General features: G+C 44.9%; 1 protein-coding gene across 1 annotated transcript in view; it reads right to left on the reverse strand.

The window, feature by feature from the left end:
• CDS2 (CDP-diacylglycerol synthase 2) overlaps window positions 1-26,141 on the reverse strand; it is a 407,465-nt gene that overhangs the window by 57,508 nt on the left and 323,816 nt on the right. The window contains exon 12 of the mRNA XM_086943509.1: window positions 3,368-3,471. Within this exon, the coding sequence (XP_086799635.1) occupies window positions 3,368-3,471 (104 nt within the window). The remainder of the gene's footprint in view (window positions 1-3,367; window positions 3,472-26,141) is intronic.

The following is a 26,141-nucleotide window of genomic DNA, read 5'->3' on the forward strand; positions in this document are numbered from 1 at the left end:
TGGTTCAGACGAGGTGGGATTTATCACCTCATGTCTATTTTGGCACAAAGCACCGTTGTTTGATGTATGGGGTTATTGACAGTTGCTTATACAGTTATAGACACCTTCAGGGTGCCCAGGCCAGCTGCATGCTCTTTGGCTTCCCCCGAGCGCTTAGCGCACAGCAGCAGTTATTAACACTGTTGCATGGGTTCCTGCTTCTTTCTGTATTGGGTAGGTTTTTTCACTGACTTGTTATGTCGGAGTGGGAGATGAGTGGGAAGATAATTGAGGGCTTTTTCGCTATATTTTTTGTTGACTATCTCACACTTGTGCAAGGGACATACTGGTAGATGGTGATAGTCATCAGGACATCATGTGGAACTACGAATTGATACAACACACATGGTACAAGACCAGGCTACAATACCAGTCAAATTAATTAGCTGGAATGTGCATGGGCTTAACAGCCATGGAAGTCATGACAAGTGCAAACATCCCTCACGAGGCATGGGGCAGGAATCATATTCATCCAAGAAACAAACGGGAAACCTGGAGGGCACAAGGCGTTTGCACCCACATGTGGGACCCAATAAGTACTTTGCATCATGTTCCTCCTATTCCTGTGGGGGTTGCGATCCTCATTCATAAAACAGTACCATTTACACAGCTAGAATGGCAAGAAACTCAAGGTCACTAGATACTGGTAATGGGGTGTATTAATCACATGTCTTTGATCCTTCTTAATATTTATGGCCCAAATACAGACACCCTGGAGTTCTTTGATGGATTAATGAATAAATGCCATACCTATGCTACCTTGCCCATGATCTGGGGGAGGGAGGGTTGAGGGCTTCAATCTGGCCATATCCAAGCGCGGAGACTGCTCTACGCATGTAACCTGCCCACTCCACCAGGTGGCTGTGGCACTCGGTAAAATAAGGCGCTCTGTGGTGTGCTAGATGTGTGAAGATTAATGCTACCACATCATGAGACTTTAAGCACTACTACTCCGTCCATGACTTCAGCTCTTGGATCGATTACTGCTGGTAGCACCCAGAGTTATGAGAATGCTGCAGGATACCACCATTGTGCCTAGAACGTTATCTGACCAGTCTCATATTGTTCTGCTGCTTGGAATCCCACCCCAACATACATTGGCGATTGAGAGGGAATAAACTGTGTGACACAGTTTTCAAAGGCGAAATCAGGGACAACATCATTGACGTTTTTTGATTTCAATAACTGCTCAGTGGCAACGATGGGGGTACTCTGGGATGCCTTTAACCCCTTCCATGCGGCCGCGATTCCCCTGGTGTGCTGTAAACAACACGAACAGGGGCGGGCCGTGACGAACCCCAGCCGTCATCAGCACACGAGCACCGTAGTGCATGACGGCTGGGGTTCGTCATCAGCATGGAAGGGGTTAAGGCATATAACTACGGAATGTGCATCTCCAAAGAGGCCAGCATATTGAAATCAATTTTGTCCAGACTTAACATGCTTGTGCGTAAAATCAGAAGCCTCCAGGCTATATGGAAATATGTGACACAGAGAGATGTTACTGCCGGAAGCAAAGTTGTTAATGATGATGATCAGGTAGGAGCAAGTATTTGCTGACATGCCACTGTTTTGGTAAGCAAAGAAAGATAGCATATTTGTGCTGATTGTCCTCTGGATCTCTCCTTTAGAGTAACAGCCACTGTACATGGGCATGCATACAACAAAAGTCATTTTCGTAGTATATCTTTTTCATCTACCCACAGCTACTACCATCCCACTCCCACATTAGACAATCAAGAGGTCTTGAAGTATGTATTTGCATCTCAAATTTTCCATGCCTCAAGGTAAGTTTTAAAAGAGATAATAAATGTTTACAGGCAGATCAACTGCACTGTTTAAATCAGGCTCATCCTTCTCGGGTTACAGCTTTCTATACAAAAAAAAACTATCATTACATTCTCGAACTGAGAGTAGTCCTTGATATGTAAAAGGAAATTTGAATTTATAAAACAGGTTACACTTTGGAACCAACTGCTGAATTTAAAAAGTTGACTTTAAACATTGCTCAGACCAAATAGAGATTTGAGCTTTCCTGGCATTTGCCCAGAGATTTTGGCTTCTAACGTTTGTCTTTGCCCTTAGATTTACATCCTCTATGGAACTGACTTTTGCCCTCCACAAAATGTTGTACGCAAACTTAGTGGTTCACTCTGAAATAACATGGAGTGACAATAGCTAATTCAACCCAGAAAAAACAGCAATGGCAGTTCATGGGCTCCAAAGGGGAGACATGCTGCTCTGAAAATTAATTTCCAGGTTATAAAAATCTTTGGGAACGTAATTAATTGGAAGAACCTTTATAATACTTAAAAAGAAGGGAATTCCTGCTATGAAGCTGAACAAATAACAGCACAGATATCCTTAGTAAATGCAAACAAGGCATCATCATTCCCTTCTGCCAAGAAATATTGAATTCTCACATTTTGGTTTTTATTAATTAACAAAAGGCTTCGGGATGATGGTCAATGTAACCCAGAAAAAAGAGTTGGCAAACTGGTATAGGCTTTTAGTAGAGCTTTCAGATGATGACTTCAATCTACCATCAATGCTGTGGGAGAAGAGCTTGCCAGGAGAGCAGATGGAAGATTTATGGCAAGCATCTTGTGATCTGTTATACTCCACAGTACATCCTGCAAATTTAGGCGGAATCACCTTTTCTATCTCCACGGGGTTTATTGGACACTGTATACACTACCTAAATTGGGGAAGGGTGCTACTCCAACATGCCCTAAATGTTGAAAGGAAAAAGGAGACGATATACATATGTTTTTCGAATGCCCTGAAATCCAAGGCTTTTGGTTGGAAGTGAGTAACATTATATGTATAATACTTGGAGAGAGGCTCCAGGTAAGAAAATCTCTTGTTTTCTTTGGGATTTCGGCATGTCATGTATCATTGTCAAGAAATACCAAAAGATTAAAATTCTATTTGATTTTGCTTGCCCGTAGGGAAATACGTAAGAACTGGATTAAAGCCACCCCACCAAAAAAAATAGAATGGTTGATCACAATAATATACATCAATCGGTTAGATCGGGCCTCTAAAAACAAGCGGAATGAGTTTTGGCTCCCATATGAGAACTGGGAAAAATCTGCTATATGTATATAGTCCAATGATTAGGCCTTTATACCATATTGCTTGAACACTTCCGTGGTGGCACCTTACATGGCTAGGTGAAATTAAGCCACCTATGATTGGAGATGGGAAGCAAGGTGCAGAGTTATCCACTCCTGATTAAAAACAAAAGAACTCTGGCTGGTGCTATATCAAGGGAGACCCCTGAGTTCAGGGCAAAGAAAGGCTTTGGGATTGTTAGAGAGCTCACCTGATGAAACTGGCAATGTACACATTTACGAAAGTCGCCATCAAGTATTGGCAGTCAAATCGGTCCATAATCCCACCATGGCCTGGGATGGTATTGGCAAAGTCCTGTCAAAGTAAGAAACAAAACAGCAAGGCATGGTGAATAGCAATGTATGGTCTTAGCATATCTTGCACAACAGGAGAGCTAGTGAAGTGAATTGTTTGTATTTATTTTATAGAACTACAAAAACAAGGAAACAATGTCTTATTAGCTTCATCACATTACGTTTCTTTGTAATAGGTTTTAGTGGGGCACCATCTTTCTCACCAGAAGAGACAGTAAAATCCAGAACCCGCACACCAAGTCGTCACAATTCCAAAATATTTCTGCTAACTGTCACTACCTGACAACCTGGATCTGCAGTAAAGTAGGTTAGCTCAAACTTACAAGGTCATGTTCATTGTAGTTCTCAGACACACAGGAAAGTTAAGAGTCACTCCAACAACCCAGATTCTTCGAAAAGCTGGCATAGTAAATTATATTACGAGTGCAGGTGTCAGATGATAAACACACTAGATAAAGTGCACAGGAGGGTTTTCCAGCCAAGATCAAATGCAAGCTCAAGAGAATGCAAAATACAGTGATCAGCAGAACCACAGAATGACTACGGCCGATATGTGAGAATGTATAAGAATGGGAGATAGGTAAAGGCACCAGTGGAATTATAGTTTAGAAGGAACACTGCAGCTGTGTGTATTTCACCTGGAGAATTCACCTGCAACTAGTAGAGTCCCTTGGTGAAAAACCATGGCAAACATGCTGGATTTGCAAAGTAAGTCTGATGCACACAGCTGACCATTTTGGAATTATAGGGACCACCAGTAACATTAATTCTTGGGGTTAACTTTAGTGGATGACATCTAGGATATTCATAATGAAGGCCCACGTACGGTGTAGCAGATCTTACTTATTCCTGGAAGTATTCATCAGGCAGTGGAGCTAGACTAACAGTGATGGGAGGATCACACATTCCCCAACCCAACATGTGTGCAAGGTCAATGATTAATGAATTACATGGTACAATATATAATTATAATCCCCACTATGAAACAACTGCTAGTGGCTTTAAGAGAAGAGTGTAGCTGCTGCAGACCATTAGGCCCAATACATAGCAAATGTGAAATCACATATCTTGTGTCCTTGGCCATGATTTAAGAAAAGGTGCGCTACAAATGGGTCTACGTTCGCAATATCCACAAAGTGACACCTTGCAAAGAGGATGCAAACATGGATGTTGAAGGGGCATCAACACTTCCTTTTGAAGAATATGTATCAATATTTCACAATACCTACTGTGGTTGCAAAGAACAAGTTACTTTATCGATTGGTAATGCTCTTTCTAGTGGATACTCTATCTAACCGTGGATTCTTCCCCCTCAGAATATTCCCAAAGGCGCCAGACTGGATTCAGAAGGTCTCAAAGCTATGTAGATATGGACGACTCAGCGTTGGCCTGGTTCCGTCCCGGAAGTGATGGTATGGCACCACATTAAAGTCCCACCCATGCACGCTGACATCAGTTTCTTGCTTGACTCTCACTGTGCCCTCAGATGCAGCATGAACAATTGGAGGTACCAGTGAGCAGATCTCTAATTTGGGACATTTATCTATACTAAAAAAGAGTTCACTTAACAGATCGGGAAGGTAGGTGGGCAGTGGGAAATCTCAGGTTTGATAGCGTATCCATCAGAAAGAGCAGTACTGAAAGTAACTAAACTTGTGCTTCTGATGGATACTTCTAAACACAGATTCCTCAACTTTAGAACAGATACCAAAGCAATACCTTCCAATGTAGAGGATCAGTGGACTGGGTTCAGACCAAAAAGTCCTCCAGGACTGAACAGGAGAAATGCCCCTACCATTGGACCTGGCTGCCAATTAGTAGAGTTTTGAAGACATATTCACGGGCGTCCACATCACAGCCTGACAGTTGTCAAGACCAGGCAATTAGCCCTTCCAGAGGCTGCTTCTTGGCCAATGAGTAGTAGGTCTTAATGCAGAGGGCTATCCAGCTTGATAAAGTTCTTTTCTGCACATCCTTACCTTTCTTTGTCCCGAGAACCCCACACAAAGCTGGTCATTTATTTGACAGTCTTTGATGCAATCGATGTTAAAGATTAAGGCTCTTTTGGTGTTCAGCCAAATGAGTCTCTCCTCCTCTTTCGAGGGGTGAAGAGGAATAAAGAATGTTGGGAGGGGGAATGATTGCCCAATGTGAAAAGGATTTACAAAAAGGGGGTGGTGATGAACAGAGTGTTTGAGTTAAACAGACCACTCTTACCCAGTCCAAAGATCAGGGCTTGATCCATCACCGTTATTTATCTCACTGCCCCATCCCAGCTCAGAACCTGGCTATATGCAAATCAGTCTGTCCCTGGCCCAGTGCATCATGGGAACAGGGCAGACTAAACTACCAAGCCAATTCTTCACCAGAAAGGAGACAAGCTACCGGGGACCGGTTTCTGGCATTTCAGCCTTCTTCGGCCCGGCTTGCTTGAATCCTGATGGAGCAGTGAGAAAGGGACTCATGTCTGAGTATACCCTGCCACACCTATAGTGGCCAAAAACGATTTACAAAAAGGGGGTGGTGATGAACAGAGTGTTTGAGTTAAACAGACCACTCTTACCCAGTCCAAAGATCAGGGCTTGATCCATCACCGTTATTTATCTCACTGCCCCATCCCAGCTCAGAACCTGGCTATATGCAAATCAGTCTGTCCCTGGCCCAGTGCATCATGGGAACAGGGCAGACTAAACTACCAAGCCAATTCTTCACCAGAAAGGAGACAAGCTACCGGGGACCGGTTTCTGGCATTTCAGCCTTCTTCGGCCCGGCTTGCTTGAATCCTGATGGAGCAGTGAGAAAGGGACTCATGTCTGAGTATACCCTGCCACACCTATAGTGTGGAAGGGTATACTCAGATGTGAGTCCCTTGCTCATTGCACCATCAGGATTCAAGCAAGCCGGGCCGAAGAGGCTGAAATGCCAGATACCGGTCCCCGGTAGCTTGTTTCCTTCCCAGTGTAAGAATTGGCTTTTGTAGTTTGGTTTGCCCTGTTCCCATCATGCACTGGGACAGGAACAGACTAATTTGCATACAGTCAGGTTCTGAAACTGGGATGGTGCAGTGAGCTAAAAAACGGTGTTGGATCTAGCCCTGATCTCTTGACTGGGTGAGAGTATTCTGTTTAATTCGGAGACTCTGTCCCTCACCACCCCTTGTTGTAAATATTTTTGTCCACCCTAAGCGTGGAAGGGTATACTCAGATGTGAGTCCCTTGCTCATTGCACCATCAGGATTCAAGCAAGCCGGGCCGAAGAGGCTGAAATGCCAGAAACCGGTCCCCGGTAGCTTGTTTCCTTCCCAGTGTAAGAATTGGCTTTTGTAGTTTGGTTTGCCCTGTTCCCATCATGCACTGGGACAGGAACAGACTAATTTGCATACAGTCAGGTTCTGAAACTGGGATGGTGCAGTGAGCTAAAAAACGGTGTTGGATCTAGCCCTGATCTCTTGACTGGGTGAGAGTATTCTGTTTAATTCGGAGACTCTGTCCCTCACCACCCCTTGTTGTAAATATTTTTGTCCACCCTAAGCGTGGAAGGGTATACTCAGATGTGAGTCCCTTGCTCATTGCACCATCAGGATTCAAGCAAGCCGGGCCGAAGAGGCTGAAATGCCAGAAACCGGTCCCCGGTAGCTTGTTTCCTTCCCAGTGTAAGAATTGGCTTTTGTAGTTTGGTTTGCCCTGTTCCCATCATGCACTGGGACAGGAACAGACTAATTTGCATACAGTCAGGTTCTGAAACTGGGATGGTGCAGTGAGCTAAAAAACGGTGTTGGATCTAGCCCTGATCTCTTGACTGGGTGAGAGTATTCTGTTTAATTCGGAGACTCTGTCCCTCACCACCCCTTGTTGTAAATATCAATGTGAAAAGGAGTCACAACATTTGGTAAAAGGTTCACCATGGTCCTCAACACCAGTTTGTCAGGGGAAAGGGTAGTGTAGGGCTGCTACACCGAGAGAGCCCAGACCTTACTCACATGATGGGCTGAACTGATCGAAATGAGAAGGAAAATGCTACTTACCAGTATGCATCTGTTCTTGGCATCTAGAGCTGCAGATTCTTACACTGTGCATTAGATCACCACCTGGTGTTAGGCTCGGATGATTGCATGTTGTTGTTATCTTGGAAGAAGTCTTTTGTAGTCATGAGATAGGTAACTCCTCCATTGGACGATAGTGCGCATAGGCATCGGCCCAATCCTTAGATTGTTTTTCGCCATGATGGGAAATGATGGAGTTTGTAGACAGAAGAAAGGATGTCCATTCGTGTATATCTAATTAGGATAGAACTAGAACAGATACAGGTTCCGGGGAGGCGGGAGAGCGTGTAAGAATCTGCAGCTCTACATGCCAAGAACAGATGCATACTGGTAAGTAGTATTTTCCATTCGAGGCATATGAGCTGCAGATCTTACACTGTGCATAGATTGAACAGCAGTGTCTCCCCTTAGCGGTGGTCACCTGTATGTGTTGTAGTAGTTTGAAAGAGGGTTTTGAGGACGGCTTGGCCTACTGCAGCTTGCTGCTTAGCTTGCACATCAACACAATAGTGTTTAGTGAAGGTGTGTGTTGTAAACCATGTTGCTGCCTTGCAGATGTCTCTAGGGGAATGTTCCCTAAGAAAGCCATGGATGCTCCTAGTTTGAGTGTGGAGTTTGCCCTAGGAGGAACTGTTAATGTATGTTTTGCATTTTGATAGCATATTTGTATACATTTTACAATCCACCTTGCAATTCCAGCTTTAGAAATGGGGTTGCCCTTATGTGGTGGAGAGAAAGCTACAAACAATTGCTTTGTTTTGCGAAAGGATTTGGTCCTATCTATATAATAGAAGAGAGCTCTTTTAACATCTAGTGTGTTTAGAGCTCTTTCTGCTACAGAGTCTGGGTTTTGGAAAAACACTGGTAACTCAACAGATTGGTTTAAATGAAACGGAGTAATGACTTTTGGAAGGAATTTAGGATTTGTCCTGAAAACCACTTTATTACGGTGTAATTTTAAAAATGGTTCTTGTATAGTAAAAGCTTGAATCTCACTTACTCTCCTAAGAGAGGTAATAGCTACTAGAAAAGCTGCTTTCCATGTGAGGAATTGCAGTTAACATTTGTGTAGAGGTTCAAAAGGTGGTCCCATGAGCCTTGTAAGAACAATGTTTAGGTTCCACACTGGAGAGGGTGGTAACCTAGAAGAATGATTCTTTTTAATCCTTCCATAAATGCTTTAATAGCAGGCACCCTATATAGAGACAGATGTTGTCTATTTTGTAAATATGCTGCAATTGCTGCCAGATGCAGGTGTATAGATGAATATGCCAAGTTACATCTTTGTAAATGTAGAAGGTAGCAAATGATATTCTGGATGGAAGCATCTAGGGGATCAATTTGGTTATTGTTGCAGTAAATGGCAAATCTTTTCCATTTAGCAGAATAGCAAGCTCTAGTAGTAAGTCTCCTGGCTTCTTTAATGATATTCATACAGTCTGGCGGTAGGTTAAGGTAGCCAAACTCTAAGACTTCAGGAGCCAGATCGCCAGATTCAGTTGACCTGGGTCTGGATGTCTGATGTCTCCATGGTTCTGCGTTTGCAGGGATGGTGTCAGAGGTAGCTTTGGTGTGGAACTAGGGATAGTTCTATCAGAGTTGTGTACTACGGTTGGCGTGCCCATGTGGGAGCTACCAGAATCAGTTTGATCAACTGTTGTAGTAGCTTGCGCACTATTAGTGGTATTAGTAGTAAGTGGCGGAAAAGCGTACGCAAATCTGCCTGACCAGTTCATCCATATCGCATTGCCCTTGGACAGCGGGTGTGGAAACCTGGCGGTGAAGGTTGGGCATTTTGTGTTTTCGTGTGTGGCGAACAGATCTATGTCTGGATGACCCCACTTGTGAAAGAATGGTTGAAGAACTTGCAAATGTAGTTCCCATTCGTGAATCTGTAGTGTCTGTCGACTTAACAGATCCGCTATCTTATTGTGAACCTCTGGAAGGTGTTCCGCTAACAGATTTATGTTTTGTGGAATGGCCCATCTCCAAATGTTCTGTGCAAGCTGGGACAGCTGTAGAGAGTGTGTCCCCCCCTGTGTTTGTATATAGTACATAGCTGTTGTGTTGTCCGTCCGGTTTAAGACAGCTTTGTTTTGTACTTGTACTTGGAATGTTTTGAGTGCTAGGAATATTGCTAGCAGCTTTAGGTGATTGATATGGAACGATCTTTGTTAAATGTTCCATTCACCTTGAGTTGTATGATGTAGGAGATGGGCTCCCCATCCTGTGAGAGATGCGTCTGCTGTAAGTACTATTTGTGGAACAGGTTTGAGGAACAGCTGCCCTTTTGTTAAATTTTTGGTGTTCCACCACTGCAGAGAGCGATGTGTGCAGCTCTTTACCAACACCAGGTCTGTTAGTTGTCCTTGAGCCCGATTACACTGTTGTGCTAGACATTCCTGTAATGGACGCACTTGCAGTCTTGCATGTGGTACAATAAAGATGCAAGACGCCATCATGCCTATTAGCCTCATGAACACTCTGGTTGGGAGAGAGTGTTGATGTTGGAACTTTGAGACTAAGGCTTGAATGCTCTGTATCCTTGCTGGACTGGGATACGCTAGAGCTGTAGACGTGTTTATTGTAGCCCCTAAATATTGATGTACATGAGAGGGCTGTAGGTGTGACTTGTGTAGTTGATTGTGAACCCTAAGTTGTGCAATGTTTGAATTGTTTGCATACTGATTTAATGACTGGGCTTTTTTGAGCCAATCGTCTAGATAAGGGAAGACATGTATCTGTTGTCTTCTGAGATGTGCTGCTACTACTGCTAGGCACTTTGTGAACACTCTTGGTGCAGTTGTTACCCCGAATGAAAGGACTTTGAATTCATAATGCTGTCCTTCCAGTACAAACCTCAGATACTTCCTTTGAGAAGGATGTATAGGAATGTGGGAAGGATGTATAGGAAGTAGGCATCCTTTAGATGTAGTGTTGTAAGGAAGTCGCCTTGTTGCAGCAGTGGGAGCACTTGTTGTAAAGTGATCATATGAAAATGATCTGAGTGTAAAAGGTGATTGAGGGGCCTGAGGTCGAGAATTGGTCTTAGTGTCCCGTCCTTTCGGGTATTAGAAAATACAGCGAGTAAACCCCTGTTCCTTGATGTTGTAAAGGAACTATTTCTATTGCGTTCTTTTGAAGAAGTGATAGGACTTCTTGTTTGAGTAACCTAAGATGTTCTGCAGACATTGGACGCTGCCTGGGTGGTATGTGTGGAGGGGTAGCTGTAAGTTCGAGGCAGTAGTCATACTGGATAATTTGTCTTACCCACCTGTCTGTTGTGATGGAATTCCAGACAGGTAGGAACTGTGTTTGTCTGCCCCCCACAGGAGTGGAGTGCTGTTGGGGGAGCAGAGGGAAGTCACTGTTTTGTGTTGGAAGAGGTTCGATTATTGTTGTTACCTCGACCTCTTCCATTGTTATTGTTGCCTCTGTAGCCTCCTGTGAAATATCCTTTACTGGAGGATATCTGTGTATTGGATATGAAGGAAGCTGTATTGTCTGCTCCAGTTTGTTTGGAGACTCCTCTATAAAAGGAGCGAGGAAAGGAGCCTCTAGCTTGTGCGGATTGCAAAACTCCCATAGATTTGGCTGTATCTGTATCTTTTTTTATTTTCTCAAGTGCTGTGTCTACCTCTGGTCCAAACAATTGATGTTGGTTGAATGGCTGATTTAAATTGGTAGTTTGCACTTCCTGCTTAAATCCTGAAATGCGTAGCCACGCATGACATCTAAGTAAGACACTAGTGTTTACAGCTCTAGATGCAGTGTCTGCTATATCAAGGGCGCACTTGATTGAGGCATTTGAAATTAACTTGCCTTCTTGTATAAGGTCAATTGCTTGTGCCTTATATTGGTCAGGTAGATGTTGTAGTAATGTCTCTAACTGATCATAATGAGCTCTGTCATATCTTGCAAGGAGGGCTTGTGTATTAGCTATATGCCATGTATTGGTAGCTTGTGCAGCTATTCTCTTGCCTGAAGCATCTATCGCCTTAGATTCCTTATCAGGGGGCGGTGCTTCACCTGATGTATGTGAGTGTGCTCTTTTTCTAGCATTTGAGACAACTAGGGAGTCTAAGGGTAGCTGTCCCTTAATGTAGGCTGGATCCCCAGGAGCAGGCCTGTACTTTTTGTCAGTTCTAGGGTTTAGGACCCTAGTACGCACAGGATCTTTAAATACCTCTGGAGCATGTTTGATAACCCCTTTAATCATAGGAAGAATTTGAACAGACCTTTGTGATTGTTCAAATGTATCTAATAAAAAATCTTTCTCTGCCTCGTCTGAATGCATGGTGACCCCATGATAAATGGCAGCCATATTCAGTAAGTGCCCAAACCCAATATTGTCTTCTGGGGGGAGAAGGTTTTGATGGATATGACTGTGGGTCAGGAATATCTGGCACATCTTGTGGGTTTGGGTACTCCCAATCTGGATAATCAATAGGGTAGGAAAAAGGCTCATCTCGGTCTACCCCCCTCCTATGCTATACTCATCATCATTTTGAGGTGTATGTGAAGAATGAGGAGAGTGTTCAGGAGAATTTTGAGGTGAATTGTTAGGAGGAACAGGAGATGAAGGATAAGGAAGTATGGGAGAAGAAGGATGCATAGGAGATGTGGCAGAGTCCTTCTTTTTGACAGGCACTGCAGGTGTAGGTGATGTGTCTAATTTCCTCTTCCTGTGTGGTGTAGTGGAGCATGACCTGTCTTTGGGTCAATGTAGATCTCTTTTGAAGAGGATCAGGTTGGAAAAGGTCTTCTCCTTGCAGAACCTTTGCTGGCGCCGATTTTTTCGGTTCCGGGCGTGGTTGCTGCTTGTCTTTAGCCTTAGGAGTTGTTACTGTGTCCTTTAGCGTAGATTTAGTCACCAAAGGTATTGTTTTCCGAGTCGTAGGCTGCTTCGAGGGCTTAAGCACATCAGAATCGGGTATTGTAGGTTTCGGTACTGAAGATATTGGCTTGGAGTAGAAGCTGGTCTTATCGTCTTCGAGGCGTCAGACGCTGGCTTTATAGTTTTGTCTTTTGAAGTCGACGGTTTCGGAGTCAAGACTTCTTTCGGTTTCGGTGCTGAGGGACCTGGTGGGATCGGCACATGCGGCTTGCTCCGTAAGGAGCTCCCGGAAGGCTTGAGTATTTTCTTCGGAGCCGGGCTCGATGGTGGGGCTTTCTAAGTGTTTTTTTGGTCGCGACTGGGCCCCGGAGGCGGAGTGTTGACCTTTGCCTTTGATTTGGGTGGTGGGTATGGGGCCGGGGCAGTAGTACTCATGCGCTGACCCGATGGTATGGAGTCCTCTGAGTCGTCTGCCTCTGATACGAGTTGGAGATTGTCTGAATCTTCTCCGAGAACGAGCCGAACTTCTTCGTCGAAGATATCCACCAGTTCTGGGGCCGATCTCTGCATGTCGTGTCGACGGGCCGTCCGATCTCGAATGGTTTTCTTGGATTGAAAGGATGCACAGGCTGTGCAGCTGGATTCGTCATGTTCTGGCGATAAGCACAGGTTACACACCTCGTGATGGTCACTGTGTGGGAACTTTGCTCCACACTCGGGCATCTTTTGAATGGCGTCCTTTCCATGAGGTGTAGGCCTCACGGCGTGGATAGGCCCAACGGCCCGCGTCGACGACTAGAGTCGAGACGATGTTTGTCGATATCGAAAGTAGTTTGGTGAAGTTTGAATACGTTTTTACGCGTCGAAGTACTTGAAAAGTAGATTTCGAACCAGAGCGGAAAAGTTTTCATTCAAACCCAGTGGCGGAAATAAACAATCTAAAGATGGAGCCGATGCCCACGCGCACTATCGTCCAAGGGAGAAGTCACCTATCTTGTGACTACAAAAGACTTCTTCCAAGACGACAACAACATGCAATCATCTGAGCCCAACACCAGGTGGCGATCTAATGCACAGTGTAAGATCTGCAGCTCATATGCCTCTAACAGAGTTTTAAGAGTCAGAAGAAGCAATAGGCAGCTGTCTATTGGTTCCCAGGGGGTGCACATAAGGAACAGCACAACCAACTTACAATCCCATTGTGGCATCATAAGTGGTTTGGAAGGGAACATGTGTGTCAAACTTTAAATACATTGCATCACAATAGGTGATTTACACAGGGACAGTCGGTCTGGCAAATGCAAAAAGGTCAAAAGGGGCCACAAATAACCTTTAAAGTGCCCACTACAGGACTATGCTGGGCCAAAGACAGAGCACACAATAAAATATCCAGCAATTTGGCTCGTGATGAGTCTATGTTGAGGACTCCACACTAGGTCACAAATTTGTCTCAGTGACCAGCATAAATGGACTTTATAGAGTGACGCCTGACAGCGAGGTTGACATTCCCAACTTCAGGCGGCAGATCAAACTGCCACGCATGGATGTGTAGATTGTGTAGCTTCACGTGCAGAACCCTGTACCTACTGCTTCGACAGATTGTGTTTTCATACCATAAAAATCTTGAGGAAGTTCCTGAACCTACTCCCTTTGAATGCTAGGAAGACAGTTGCTGTAGCATTGGTTCTATGGCGTTTGGACTTCTACAACAGCCTGTACGCAGGAGTAAATAAGGCCGTTTTAAAAGAATTACAGGTGGCCCCGAATGCAGCGGCCAGGTTGGTGCTTAGGTTACCTAGAGGATCCCTGTCAGCAGCAGCTCTCAAACGCCTGCACTGGCTGCCAATTCATAAAAAGATTCTGTTTAAAGTTTTAACAATCACTTATAAAGCCATAAAAGCATCAGGGCCGACATACCTTAGGTCCAGAATACGTCCCTATACCACACAACGCCTTTTGCGGTCTTCTTTGGGTAACTTTCTAGCTGCCCCCAGCTATCGTTTGAAAACTAAAGGAGGCAAAACCAAAGCTGTTCTAGGAACCAAAGCCTGGAACATTCTGTCGCTCCAACTGAGATTGGCCCAATCAGACCTTCTGTTCGTGAAATTATTGAAAACATGGATTTTCTCTGCCCCTGACAGCATCGTGCTCTCCCTCATCTGATCCTCCCTCCAATACAACTCCGCCGCTCCCGTATACTAACTGATCACCTTCAGCTAGCGCCAAGATGCTCTTTGGAGTGAACTTATCGCTTTATAAAAACTCTCATTCATTCATTCATTCAAGATTCTCCTTAAGCGGTAGCATGATCAGAGCACAGATGCTCATGCCCAGATGTTCTGGGTACCACACTATCCAAACTCAATCTGAAGCCTCTAGGATGCCTTGGGCATGGTCATTTCTGATTTTCTTCTGAACTTGTGGCAAAAGAGGCAGGGGATGAAAAGCATATAGGAGTCTCCACTGTAGTCTGAATGTGTCTCCTTGAGAGACCCTTCTCCAGAACACCAATGTGCAGATATTTGTGTGCTCTCCACAAAGTGACAATATACAGCCAGGGCTCTTTCCCACTGTCGGAAAATATCCAGAGACACCTCAAGATGCAACTGTAATTCATCAGGCGTCACTGGCTGAGCGCGTCTGTCCTGGCGATTAAAACCCCCTACAGGTGGTTCACAATGAGGAAGATGCTCAGAGGCTCCAGCCAACTCCAGAGGCACAGTACCTCTTGGCACTGAACCCAGGACCTCCCTCTGCCCTGCTTATTACAGTGCCACATGGCAGTGATGTTGTGCATGCACCAGCCTTCCCTTGATGGACAAGTGGCAGGGGCAGCAAGGCCTTCAATGCAAGGCCAGTGGCTCATATTTCAAACAGATTTATGCGAGTTGGGTTTCTGCATGAGTCCACAGTGCTCTGATCTCCACCTCTCCTAGATAACCTCCACAGCCCAGCAGGGATGCATGCCTCGAATGCCAACTCTGGGGTGGAAAGTGAGTGGGGTTTCTGCTGGTCATGTTGCGGTCGAGCCACCACTATGCAGATCCTGAGCATTCTCCTAAATGGCATCTGGCAGATTTGCTTGATACCGGGCTCACTGAAACGTCATATCCCACTGAAGAGCCCGCATATGCCACCTGGCGAAGTGAACATTCAGGCTGCATGAGGCCAAGAAACCTCAGAGCTGCTCTCAGTGAGATCCAGAACAGACACTGACATTTTGGGATCATAGCCCAAATGCCCTGGATTCGTTATGAAGGAAGAAATGCCTCCATCATGTCAGCACAGCTACCATAAAAGGAAGCCTCTGCAAAGTCTATGGCCCACTTACTGAGAACACCAATGATGTCAGGAGGTTTGCCATCGACTGGAGACAGTCTACGACTGACTGTGGCAAGCCCACCTTCAAGAGCTAGTCATCAAGAGTTAGGAAAGCTGGTATCCTCAAACTTTGAATATGGGCAGCCATCACTTCTGATAACACACGAGAGGCCCTGGCAGACCAAAGGGTAGCACAGCAAATGGAAAAAACTCCTAGCTGACATTCAACCGCAGGTAATCTGGGAATCATTATGGACACTAAGTTGTCCTTTGAAGCTCAGGTTAACTCCACTACATCATGTTGCTTTTTTAATCCTAAAAATCTTGACGACGGTATTACCATCAATTCTGCTTAAACTAAGGAAAACAGTGAGATCCGTCCAGATATCCTCAAAACTTGATTACGGCAATGCCCTACTTGCCAGCCCAATAAAACACAGCATCCAAAAACTGCAAACCATACAAAGCACAGCAGCCAGGGTTCTCCTAGGAATTTCCAAAACAGAATTGGCAACTGCCGCTCTCTTCCAACTTCTCTGGTTGCTGGTAGCAAAGCGCATTCAATTTAAATCCCTTTGTATTGGTTTTAAATCCCTCAAACGGGCCATACACAGTTAGCTAGTCATCTCAAACGCTACGTCCTGGCTAGGTCACTAAGATCAGCTGATCTCGGAAAACTGGTTGTTCCCAGAATAAAAAAGACCAACGGCCATATTCATCAACATGAATTGCGCTCGCAAATGGCCAGATTCTGAGAATCTGGCCGTTTGCGAGTGCGATTTTTGCATTTGGGATTCATCATCCCAAATGCAAAAATCGCTATTACCGAAATCGCATACTTGCGAGGAATTGGATTTAAGGAATCTCTAATAGAGATTCCTTAAATCCAATTCATCAACCAATTGGAAATTGCGAATTCGCAATATTTGGTCGCAATTTACCACCAAGTCTGACTTGGTGGTAAATTGCGAAAAAAGAGTAAAAAGCACTTTAGTGCATTTTTTTCTTTTGCATGTTACACACACACATGTCCTCTGGACATGTGTGTGCGCAACACCTGTTCAAATGTGCATTTGAGGGGTGCTACAGGGTGTCCTTTGGACACCCCTGGCACCCTTCAAATCGCAATCTTATTTGCGATTAGCAAATTGCTAATCGCAAATAAGGAATACTCCCAATTCATTCCTATGGGCCTTTTGGCCCATAGGAATGAATGGGGAGTTTTTCCTTATTTGCGATTAGCAATTTGCTAATCGCAAATAAGGAATCAGTAGGAATCGCAATAAATTTTGCTAATCCTAAATGAATCCCGTTTTGCGAGTCCTTAATAGCGAATCGCTATAATTCGCTATTAGGGCCTCGCAAAACGGGAGATTGATGAATCAGGCTGTTAGTGGGGTGACAAGAGTTTCATCATGACTACAGCCAAATTGTGGAACTCACTGCCTACCTTTCTTAAGAAAGAGACCATGTGAGAAGTTGGCCTGATATATGATGTTTCCAATTCTGGAACCACCTTGTATCAGTCCAAACAATCCCTTATGGTGTCTGGTTGTAAGTCAACCTTGTTAGACAAGCTATCCTAGGGGTAGCATGGACTAAGCAGCCTTAAAGGCTTAACTTAAGAAGTCGTGTTAAGCGAGCTGTTTTACCACATACAATCCTGTAATATCAAATGAAAGGACACCACACAAGTATATATTATAAAAATATATGTGTTTATTTCTAAAATAATCCCCAGTACTCTTTATGAGCAAATGGGCACAAGCGTTAAATCAAAAGCACAGTATAACATACAAAGTTGCACAATTATGGATGAGGGCGGGTGGCCACTCAAACCATATATTAAAACAGTGGTATAAGAGATACCAATTGAACAGTGGTTAGGCCTAGGGCCTAGGGAATCGCTGGGAGCAGTCTGGACTAGCAATGCTGAAGTCGGGAAAAGCCCGCTGGATTCGGGTGCAGCACGTAAAGTGCGGCTTGCACCAATGCAATGTCAAGGGTGCGTAAAAGTTACACAAAGAGAGTTTAAAGATACTTCCGCTGAACCTAGAGGAACAAAACCTAAGACACAGACCCTAGAGGGGTGTACCAGTGTGGGAACACCGGCGTTGCAATGTTACCTCACCCACAGGAAGCGGGTGCACAGGGTCGAAGTGGCGTCGGTTTTGACACGCAGGCTCTTGGTGCTTGGAGCTAAAGATGCTGCAGGCGATGGGAAGCAGAAGTGTCCGGTGTGATCCAAGGGTGGATCGAAGTCGAGAAGTATCTGAAAGAAGAGGGGACAGAGTCTGGGTCACTCAGCAGTGACCAAGGTGGAACCAGGATGGAACCAGGCAATGTCGGGCGCAATCAGATGGTTGTCGAGGAGCTTCTCTCCGCTGTCACGTGGGCTCTGGGGCATCTGCGATGTCCAGGAGCAGGTCACGATCTGTCCCACGCAGGCTCTCGCCGTCAGCGCCGTCGTCTTCAAGATTGGAGCAAACAACACTTGGCAAAAGCAATCCACGCGGAACCGGGAGATTGCTTCTCACCCAGACCAGGAGGGACAGAGCGGGTGCTCCTTTTCACAGGAGCTAGTGCAAATCTGGAGCAACCAGAAAAGCAAGTCGGTTTAAGGTTTTCGTCGGCACAGGGGCCACAAGCCAGCTGAGAAGTGACCGGGCCAACGTGTCGAGCCAACACAAGCAGAAGGGCTCCACGCAGCACTCGTCGAGTGTGGAGGGGGTAGCTTCGGTGCAAGAGTAGCTCCGGGTTGGGGCTTCTCCTCCCCCGGTTCACAGCTTCGAGGGTCACTCGTGGGCTGCACGGTCAGCGTCTCGTGGCCTTTTCAAGATGGCGAGCCCCACGCTTCCGGTCGCCTCAACAGGTCTCAGCTCTGCAGGGACTGTGGATCGGGCTGGAGGAAGGCAGGCAAGCTTGATCTCGTTGATCTCTGTCGCTCGAGTTCCGGCGGGAACTGCAACAAGCAAGGGTTGAGGTGCTGGATGGTGCCTGTTTGCACAGGGTGGTCACTCCTTGGCCACAAGGGAGATTCTTCAGTCTTCTACGTTGAGTAGGATGTCGAAGGGTCCAGAATTTCGTTTCTTATGTTTCTTCAGGATAATCTGAGTTGCATTGGCACTGCTCCCACTCTTAATCGAATCTGGTGGGCTGGATTACCTGCTAGGTCCCCTCCTATGGGTGGGACCCAGGAAGGGGGTGGATACACCCCTTTCCTTTGATCCAGGCCGCGCTGGGACTGGGGCTGGTGTGCCCCAGAACCGGTTTGGCCAGATTATGCAAGGGGTAGCCTTGTGCTCCCCAGGCAGTGTCTGGTTTCTTTCAAACCTCCCTGCTACAATCCACTATCTCCTGTCTGGGGTGGTGTAACACCGCCCTGCGACAGGAAACCCTTTGTCCAGGCCCCCATCTGCTGAGTTTCGGTCAGCAGCAGGAGGTCAGACCCGTGTCTGTGGCAGAGGCATCCATTTTGTGGATCTGAGGCTCTTTTAAAATCAACCGCGTTTCAGTAAAGTAACATGTCTTCTCCCTCTAGAGGGGTGGAATGCTACCCCCGTCGCCAGAACTGGCGAGGGGGTAGTATTCCAATTCATATGACACCTTACACGACATGTTTTGATAAAGCCAAATCAAAGTTGCTATATAACTGCGAGGATTATAAGGCACTTAATAGTATATGGTATGGCATTATCCCGGAACAGCTTAGGGAGTGGTTCCCGACAGCTGCAGACAGGCTCAGCTAATGCTAGAGCTCCATCTCACATTAAACCACGCACTCTGCCTCCAGGATTGATAAGGCCTGCCATAGGAGTGACTGATAGGTATATATGTGTCCAGTTAGGTTTAGATATAGGCATACTATATCTAAGCAAGGGGTGATTACACCACCTTGCCCCAGCTGAGTGATCAGCCAGTTGTGTCAATTTTAGATAGCCAGCCAGGGGTGGAGAAAGATATGCTGCAGCCCCTGGTAGGCCTTGGATGCACCTACGCCCTGGGCACCTATAGTGCTCTGTACAGGGGCTGATAAGGTGACCCAAGCCAATCTAGTTATGCACCTAGGGTACATGGAATCCATTTTACAGAGAGAGCAGATAGCCTGGGGCCCTGATTAGCAGGGAACCAGGCCAACTAAGTCGAAAACCAGCTAAACACATGGCAAAAAATCTGGGGTAACCATAGTCAGGTAGCCACCTTCCTACAGACCAACTTGCTAACTTTCAGGAAGAGACTAAAAAACCTATCTCTTCAGGGCTTAAAACGCAGACCCTCTTGTGCTCCGATGCACATGCTTTGCAGGCAGCACCTAGACACCTCAGGGTATTGTTGAACTTTATAAATTCATTCATTCATTCTGTGGGACTGCGGGACGGGCACATGAAAGTACATGCCTGTAGGCCAACGGCAACCACTCAGCCGCCCTGATCCAGAGCAGACAGAACTTGGGTTTGTTTGAGCATTAAGGCATTCATAGGGCAAAGATCTAAAATAGTGTGAAGACCTCTGTCCTTCAGCACAAGCAAATGGTGGGAGTATAGCCCCATCCCTACTTGTGAAGCTGGCACCCTCTCAATGGACCCATTTTCCAAGTCAGCCTGGATCTCTTGCAGCAAGATGAATAGGTGCTCCTCTGAAAGCCGTTCTGATGTGGGAGGAAGCTGTGGTGGGCTGAAAAGAAATGGGAGATCTTAAACCTGTTGCACGATGTGGGAGATTTTTCTGCCCAATATGATGGACTGCCTCACATAGTGGGGCTGTTCGGCACTAAGATAAAACAAACGGAGCTTGGGTGCTGATGCAGCAGGGACAGGAGACCTGTGTGCGGTGGTGACATCTGCAAAACATTCTTGATCTCGGACCCCTAGCCACACACGAAAAGACTGGGGTGACTGTTGCAGTGGTAGAAGGCCGGGCACGTCAATATGCCAACCCTCTAGATTAGCCTCGGAATGGTCAAAACGATTGAGGAAATTGTCAAGCAAGGATGGAAAACAACAAGTAAGACGCCATTACAAGGGCGGAATCAGCCTTTTCAACAAATATGCAGGACCCGTCAAAAGGCATAAGAGATGCCTGCACATCTCCATGTTGACGGAGCCCAACACGAGTGTCCCCCGCTCGGCGCAAGCAATCAGTAGTATTCAGGCCAGCCCTAATTACATAAATGGCTGTAACCTGGCCATCCTGAATGATTGAGCTGAAGAGAATTGAAACTCCTCTGGGACCCATGGCCAGATCTTGCTGCCCATATCCCAGAAAGAGTGCATATTGCAGCCTAATAGGCACACTGCATTGACAGGTACCCAATGCCAAGCTGACCCAAGAGAACATTTGCTTCCTGAATACCTCAATCCTTTGAGACTCCATCTCAGAAGGGGTCGTAAAAAAATGCATTAGGATTCATTTTTCTGGTGGGAGGTTGGCCCACCAAACTCCCAGGAGTAGGATGCTGTATAAGAAAATACAGATCACCAGGCACCGGTCTGCAGTGTTTGGTGATTTGCCTGTTCCCCAGTGGGTAGGAGCAAGGCTAAGCCCAAGAACTCATAAGGTTATCAGTCAGTGCTTCATTGAATGGATGTAAGGACTCAGGCTAGGCCGGCCCAGGGTGCAAAACCTCAGTAAGGATATCTGTATTGACTTCAACAGAAGGCAGCTGTAGGTCCTGGACCTGGGCTACGCATCTAATGACAATGACAAAGGAATTACTTTCTTCATTAGGGCCCAAAGGGTGAAACCGATCCTGTATCTGTGGAAGTATCAAGCCCGCTTACCTCTTGCAGGTATGTATGTATGTATGTAGATATATATATATATATATATATATATATATATATATATATATATATATATTCACTGAAAAAACCATAGGTTTCACACCAGTTATAGTTAGGAATTAGCATTTAAAAAACCTATTAAATTCACTGACAAAACCATAGGTTTCACACCAGTTATAGTTAGCTGGAAATTTTACTGACATAAAACCATTGAAATTCCCACGTTATAGTTAGTTGGACTCACTATAACTTGCGCGCCTGCAATGCACTGCTGATGACGTCACATATTACATCACTCATGACATGGTCAGTGACATCACTCATGACATCACTGATGACACCATCCTTGTGACAGAGTGACAGACCTAATTTCAGTGTAATGTAACGCTTGAAACACATATTCAAAAAAAGAAACAAACATTTTCAAAAAAATGGAGATACCCAAACCAGTAACAAACAACCAATTCAGTAATTCCACCATCTATATACACATCCACTCATTCACCAAGAGTTCTATATAGTCACTTATATATACTCACTCATCATATGTAGTGATACACCTATACATCCTGTTACACATCAGCAGTCATCCAAAAGTTACTCACACACATACTCACACATGCAAATAAACTATTGAACATCCATTTATTTGCATATACATTTATACACACACTGCCACCTTACTTCTAAGGAAACTTACACATACTTACTCTCTTAAACAATCACTTATAGAAACACATACTTATTTAAACAGGAACTCCTACAATCTGTCACTATATATACTATACTCACTTATATACATCAATACTCACATATACTAGATTAAAACATATGTCGTTACTAATGAAGACACTAGTGAGACAGTCATTCACTCACTAACACACACATATACACACTCATCCACCCATACAGTCCTGCACATATGCTGTCTTCAAAACACATACAAACAGTGAGTCAGTCACCAACCCCTGCAGCCACTTATACACAAAGAGAAACACTGATACAAACATTTAAATATTTAAACAAAGATACACTTAATAAGCCAGTTAACCAACCAATTTTTTTTAAAAAAACATCCATTTACACACTTATTTAAACATTTATTCTTCCATCGACCTTTACAAATACATATATAAAACAAATTTATTTTTCAGAAAGACACACATTCACTGGATGGTGTCCTCAGTGATGTCATGAGTGATGTCACTGACCATGTCATGAGTGATGTAATATGTGGCGTCATCAGCAGTGCATTGCAGGCGCGCAAGTTATAGTGAGTCCAACTAACTATAACGTGGGAATTTCAATGGTTTTATGTCAGTAAAATTTCCAGCTAACTATAACTGGTGTGAAACCTATGGTTTTGTCAGTGAATTTAATAGGTTTTTTAAATGCTAATTCCTAACTATAACTGGTGTGAAACCTATGGTTTTTTCAGTGAATTTCAAAGGTTTTTTTAATGCTAATTCCTAACTATATAAGACCTGAAAGCCCACCAGGAATCTCCAGTATGCGCCAGGGGACTGCATTGCAGAGAGGTGTAATGAAGCCACAACCCTTTTTACACCTCTCTGCAACGCAGCCCCCGTGCATGTTTGAAGAGGGGGAACTAATTCCCCTTGCATACTGGGGGCCCCTGGGGGCCAATTAGCCCACCTGGAACCTCCAGTATGCGCCAGGGGCTGCATTGCAGAGGTGTGATGAGACTATGCCCCTTGTTACACCTCTCTGCAACGCAGCCCACTGCCGCGTTTGCAGAGGGGGAACTAATTCCCCTTGCATACTGGGGGTCCCTGGGGTCAACTAGTCCACCAGGAGCCTCCAGTATGCGCGAGGGAGCTGCATTGCAGAGAAGTGTAATGAGGCCACACCCTTGTTAGACCTCTCTGCAATGCAGGCCACTGGCGCGTTTGCAGAGGGGGGACTAATTCCCCTTGCATACTGGGGGTCCCTGGATCATATCTGCCCAAACACCGATATTCCGAACGATTGTAAATGACTTTTCTTGAGAAACATTTGGATTTGGATTATCATGTCCTATACTTTGGAATTTTTGAAAGACTGACTTTGAGGATGCTATAAATTACTCAAGTCTGCCCGAATTGTGTGGGTAAAATTGATACCTAGTCACTTTGAATAAGAATATACTTATGTCTCGTCTAACATTTGGAAGAAATATCTAGTTATATGACAACTGGATACCGACATAACTTGAAGGAAATAAGAACGCCCTGATGAAGTTCTGTTGTACAGAACGAAACGTTTCGGCTGGCTGTGGTACATAAACTTAAGGAAAATAAAAGCATTTGAATATACACCAAGATTCAGCGCTTCAATAAGGACTCTAAGTGATATGATTTGATTGGACTCATTGTGAAAGTGGTGCTGTGCCAAACTTTGGAATATTCTCCACTACTCTCTACTACTTACTCTCTCCTACTCCACTACTCTCAAATACTCACTGTCTACTACTCATTCTCTACTACTCTACTACTCTCTACTACTCACTCCCTACTACTCGCTACTCACTACTCCCTACTACTCACTATCTACTACTCACTCTCTACTACTATCTCTCTAATACTCTCTCTCTACTACTCACTCTTTACTACTCAGTACTACTCTCTACTACTCACTCTCTACTTCTCACTCTCTACTACTCTCTACTACTCACTCTCTACTACTCTCCCTCTACTACTCACTCTCTACTACTCTCCCTCTACTACACACTCTCTACTACTCACTCTCTACTACTCTCTCTCTACTACTCACTCTACTACTCACTCTACTACTCACTCTACTACTCACTCTCTACTACTCACTACTATTCTCTCTGCTACTCATTCTCCACTACTCACTCTCTACTACTCACTCTTTACTACTCTCTACTACTCACTTTCTACTGCTCTCTACTACTCACTCTACTACTTACTCTCTACTACTCTCTACTACTCACTCTCGACTACTCACGCTCTACTACTCTCTACTACTCACTCTACTATTCACTCTACTACTCTCTACTACTCACTCTCTGCTACTCTCTCTACTGCTCTCTACTACTCTCTACTACTCACTCTCTATTACTCACTCTCTACTCTCTACCTCTCTCTTCTTCTCTCTCTACTAATCTCTACCTCTCTACCGCTACCTCTCTACCTCTCTACCTCTCTCTACACGCACACATATACACATATATGCATATACATATGCATATGCATTTATATATATGTATGTGTATGTATAAAAAAACAACAAAACATTTTTTTTTAAACAGCTACTTTTAAAACTGTCATTCTTTTTCCCCATGGTACGCTCCCCGGTAAGCGCACCGGTACGCTCCCCGGTACGCGCACCGGTGCGCGTACCGGGCGCTCCCCCCGCGAAAATAAAAATTTTTTTTTTGTTTTTGCCCCGCGAGGCCCTTTTATGACCCCCCACATCAAACCTAGGGGGTCAAGGGGGGGGTCTACTCTGCCCCCTTATGGTCATTTCCCTCTTTGTTTTGGCCACCGCTCGTGTCTCGATCCTACCGAGACACAAGATGGCGGCCGCTCCGGACTGTTTAGAATGTTTACAGACACCCCAGAGCCAATCAGCTTTCTGCGCGCAAGTCGCGTGGCGCGCCCGGTGCACGTACCGGAGCGCGGCTATAGATATATATATTTTTTTGAACCTTAATTACTCAAAATCCACTGGAGCACATATCTTGAGACATAGCAAAGGCACATCGGGCTACCAGTCCCTACAATTTTGCCAAGTTTGGTGGAAATCCATTCAGCCATTCGGGCTAAAAGTGAAATCGACCGCCCTATGGAAATTAACATGGGGAAAACGCGTTTTGGGACCCCCCTTTTATCTCGGCCCCCGCTCCTGTGGATTTTGAGTAATTTAGGTTCAAAAAAATATATATCTATAAGCGCACCCCGGTACGCGCACCGGGGCGCTAACCAGCGCGCTATGCGAGTTCACGCGCGGAAAGCTGATTCGCTCTCGGGTGTCTTTCAACATTCCAAACAGTCCGGAGCGGCCGCCATCTTGTGTCTCGGTAGGATCGAGACACGAGAGGTGGCAAAAACAAAGGGGGAAATGACCATAAGGGGGCAGAGTAGACCCCCTAGGTTTGATGTGGGGGCTATAAAAGGGCCCCGCGGGTCAAACATTTTTTTTAAAAAAAATTTGATTTGCGCGGGGGGAGCGCCCGGTACGCGCACCGGGGAGCGGACCGGGGAGCGTACCATGGGGAAAAAAAGAATGACAGAGTTTTTAAAAAATGTAGCCTTTTTTTATAAATTGGAGGTAGTTTCTAAAAAGAACTGTTTTTTTCTTCTTTTTGTTATTTTATATTGTTTTATGTTTTTTTGAACATTTTGTACTTTTTTGGCTTTTATGAACTATTTTATTTTTTTTTGTTATTTTTATGGGGAGAAACAAAAAACAGGGAATTGAAAACGGCTCAACTGGAGCAAAAAAAAAATCATGAAAAAATTAGGGATTTTTGGTGCATTTGTGGTTATCACCAGCACGGTTGATGAGCGTTATGCTTTGCTCACCATAGGTGATGGTCTTACCACAAAAATACAAGTGATCTTGTATTGCCCAAACTTTGGTTGAATGTTTGGGACCATCTCCCTTGTCACTGGTCCTGATGGAGTGGGTTGATTTTGTTTGGAGGTGCTGTGTGAAGATTG

This window comes from Lissotriton vulgaris, chromosome 11 (genome assembly GCF_964263255.1).
Source record: "Lissotriton vulgaris chromosome 11, aLisVul1.2, whole genome shotgun sequence".
Taxonomy (NCBI): Eukaryota; Metazoa; Chordata; class Amphibia; order Caudata; family Salamandridae; genus Lissotriton; species Lissotriton vulgaris.